Genomic DNA, 3730 nt, shown 5'->3' on the forward strand with positions numbered 1-3730 from the left:
GAGAGAGAGAGAGAGAGAGAGAGAGAGAGAGAGACTTGGAGACGTCCAGAGATAACAGAACACAGAGAGGATACTCTGGAACGCTGTCTTGAGCAGAACATAGGCTTCTAGCTTGGAGCTATGATTTGATTTTGAGTCTTTTGTTTTGTTGCTATCAAATACTTCTTCTCTCAGAACCCACCTCCAAGCCAAGGCTGGTCCTTGGTAGCCATCATCAAACCTGGCCCACATGTTTTCTTCATTTTCCACTTTTTTTTAAATTTCTTTGTGAATTCTAGACATATTAATGCTTCAATAGATGTATAGCAGCAAAGTTTCTTTACCATCGTGTAAGCTGCCTCTTTACCCAGTTGATCATTTCTATTGCTTTACAAGCCTTTTAATTTAATAAGATTCAATGTATTAAATCTTTTTCTTACCTTCTAAGCAACTAGGATTTTATTAGAAAGTCTTTACTTATGCCTGTATATTTTACTGAATGCCCTGCATTTTTATCTAGAACTTTCATTATTTTTTTTAATAGGGAAAGATGTTATATACAATCTACTTTTATTTCTATGATAATGTTTAATTCTTTTCTACATTGTCATTGGAAATATAATTCTTTTTGACTGGCATTCTCTGTTAGCAATTTGAATTTGTTTTCATGTCTTTGAATCAGTTTCTGATGAAAATTCAGCTCTTAAAGTGATTGAATATTTGTTGTATGTGATAACTCATTTCTTCCTGATTATTTCTAGTATTGTCTTTTGGACAGTTTTATTATGGTATTTTAAGTGTAGTGTTTTTGATGTAACTTCTTAGATAGGTGCATATGTATGATATATATCTCTCTATCTCTATATCTATATATAATATTTTTAAACAAGAGTTGTGAGTTTCAGTCCATTACTTATCCTAGGACTCTTGTCATGTGTAGGTTATTTTGCTTCATAGTATCTCATCATGTCTATGATTCTCTTTATTTCTCTTTAGTTATCTTTATGTTTCTCAGATTGTGCAATTTATGTTTTCTCTCAAAGTATTGATTGATTTGTTTCTTTGACATACAATAAGTATTAAATAATTGTTGACTGAGCAATGCTCAGAAAGCCCAATCACCAGCTACGTCTCTAGGATGATCTTACAGAGGTCTTTGCCTCTAGTTTAGGACCTTGACTTATTGAACTTTCAAATTTTATACTCATATCTATTTGATTCTTTATAGTGTTAACATTCTTTCTACTTTGTAATCATGCTCATCTCCTCAATGGGCTTCAGCCACTTTCTCATGTTTGTATTGTAGACAAGAGGAGATGCTGCATCTGAGTCTGAGTAGTCCTGTGGCATTCTCCATGACCAGCTCTGGGCCATTCAAAAGCTGCCTGCACCTCTTTCATCCAATACACTGGTCATAAAAGAAGATCACAGTGGTACCTGCATGGTTGGGCTTTTCAGAGTCTAAATGTGGGTGTGCTTGTCAAATTCAGACTATACATTTCAGTGGACCCATCTCCAAGTTTGTTGATTTCTTTTTTGCCTGCTTAACTGTGCCATTGAACCTGCACAGGCAACACCCCATTTCAGCCCTCAGAATCTGATATGATAGGTTTCACGTTTGTATAATTCATCAGCTGTGAAAAGTTCTTAGCTATTCTCTCTTAAAACACTGCTTCTTCATTCCTATTATTTTCTCTAGAAACTCCTCTGATATTCAGCCTTTATTATGTTCATTCACTTTCTTCTCCATGTTTATCAGTTACCTTTTTTTTTTTTTTGTATCCCATCTCTGTTATGTGATACTACCCCAACCATTTCTGGCTTGCTTTTCATGGTTTGCTTAGTTTGTTTTAAAAACAAAACAAAACAATATGAAACAAAATAACTTTGTACCACTGGATCAGGGGTGGCAAGGCCGCAGTAGGCTGCCCCCTGGCATTAACCACTAATTAAGAATATGCTCCACAGACTTGCCTACAGGCCAGTCTTATAGAAGCATTTTCTCAATTAAGGTTCCCTCTTTCCAGATGATCCTAGCTTGTGTCAAGCTGATAAAAGTAACCAGAACAGCACTTTACAAAAATATCTTTTACTTTTTTCTCTAAACATTTATGCTATTTATTTCATTACTCAAGTGCTTAATATCTTTCGTTGTAAAATTTACTTTGATCTGAACTATCGCAACAATATTTGATCTTAGTGTAAATCTATGCATAATTTTCAAATACACTATTTTATCTGATGGTAACATTCCAGCATCTTCTTGTAAAAATAATGATATATTTGCTTTTCAGCTACCCCTCCATAGGGAAACAATGCAAGATCAATATATGCATGGTATTATCTTTCTAAATATAAGAAATGTTAATGTCTAAACCCCACTTCCCGTAAGTCTAGTATGTGAATGTGATTCTGCATTATTATCAGTTATGGTAATTACTATTACTAACTTTTAGAAACATTTCACTGAATTCTTTATCTCAGTCTTCCCAGATACAATGATACAGAAAGAAGAAGGAAATACATTCTGTATGTGATTACACTGAGTTCAGGCTTCCAGGGCTTTCTGTATGTGCTCACAACATAGGTTGATTGGACTTAGAATATTTCTAAGCACTACTTCATTGCATTGTGATCACACTATTGTGTGCATGGATTCTAACAGTGTTTTTAAGTCTAACTGTTGATTTAGACACATGGGACCTAGTTCACAGCACTAAGTCATTTCTATTTTTTTTTCTATGAAGGCTCTGTTCCAGAAATCAAATCAATTTTAAACATGAAAATCTAGCTGGGTATAGTGGTTCACAACTCTAATCTCCGCACTTATGAGGTTGATACAGGAAGGTTTCTGAGAATTTGAGGCTAGCCTGGGCTATATAGTGAGTTCCAGAGCAAACCAGACTGTATAATGAAACTTGTGTCAGAAAACAAAGCACAAAAGCAAAGCAGAACTAAAGTATGATTACAGTATGGAATGATCTAATTCATGTATCTATTTCTTTATATTTTGAGATTGACTTGGTGATTTTGTGAGACAATATTTTACATACTGAAAACACATGGGAGAAATAAAACTATTAATTTGATATCTTTTGAGCTGTTTTATGCCACAGTGGGAAGAAAAATGACAAACAAGTATAGAGAATAAAGCTTATTTTACACGCAAATGTTTGAAAATGTTGTGATGGGGAAGAGCTATTGCTCTTCTCTATCAGAAGGTCCAAGTCTTTTCCTGAGTCTCCTCATGGCTGACTTCATCTCTTGGTTCCTCAGAGTATAGATCAAGGGATTTAGCAGAGGGGAGATGACTGTGAAGGTGACAGAGATGGCTTTATCTGTGGGGAGGGCAGTGAAGGGTCTGGCATAGACATAGATGCAGGGCACAAAGTGCAGGGTGACCACAGTGATGTGGGAGGTGCAGGTGGAGATGGCTTTCTTCCTGCCCTCTCCTGACTGAGACCTAAGCATCATCAGAATGATTGTATATGACACCACCAACAACACAAACCACAGAGTAGCAACCAGGCCATTATTGGAAATCATCAGCAGCTCAAGTACAAAGATGTCTGTGCAGGCAAGTTTGATGACCTGGGGGACATCACAGTAGAAAGTGTCAAGGACATTGGGTCCACAGAATGGAAGTGTCAGCAAGAGAGAAATCTGTACTATGGAGTGGGCAAAGCCTCCCACCCAGGAGGCTGCTATCAGCCCAATGCAACGGCCTCTGCTCATGATGGTCACATAGTGC

At 36.5% G+C, this 3730-nt stretch overlaps 1 protein-coding gene across 1 annotated transcript; it reads right to left on the reverse strand.

Moving 5' to 3' along the window:
• Positions 1-3177: 3177 nt before the first annotated feature.
• On the reverse strand, positions 3178-3726 carry LOC114615937 (olfactory receptor 4D11-like; the record flags this gene model as incomplete). The annotated part of the gene is made up of 1 exon (XM_028761520.1): positions 3178-3726. A coding segment is annotated over one exon (549 nt), but the record flags the coding sequence as incomplete, so codon positions are not given.
• Positions 3727-3730: the final 4 nt, after the last annotated feature.

The sequence above is a fragment of the Grammomys surdaster genome, unplaced genomic scaffold (genome assembly GCF_004785775.1).
Source record: "Grammomys surdaster isolate TR1022 unplaced genomic scaffold, NIH_TR_1.0 204048, whole genome shotgun sequence".
Taxonomy (NCBI): Eukaryota; Metazoa; Chordata; class Mammalia; order Rodentia; family Muridae; genus Grammomys; species Grammomys surdaster.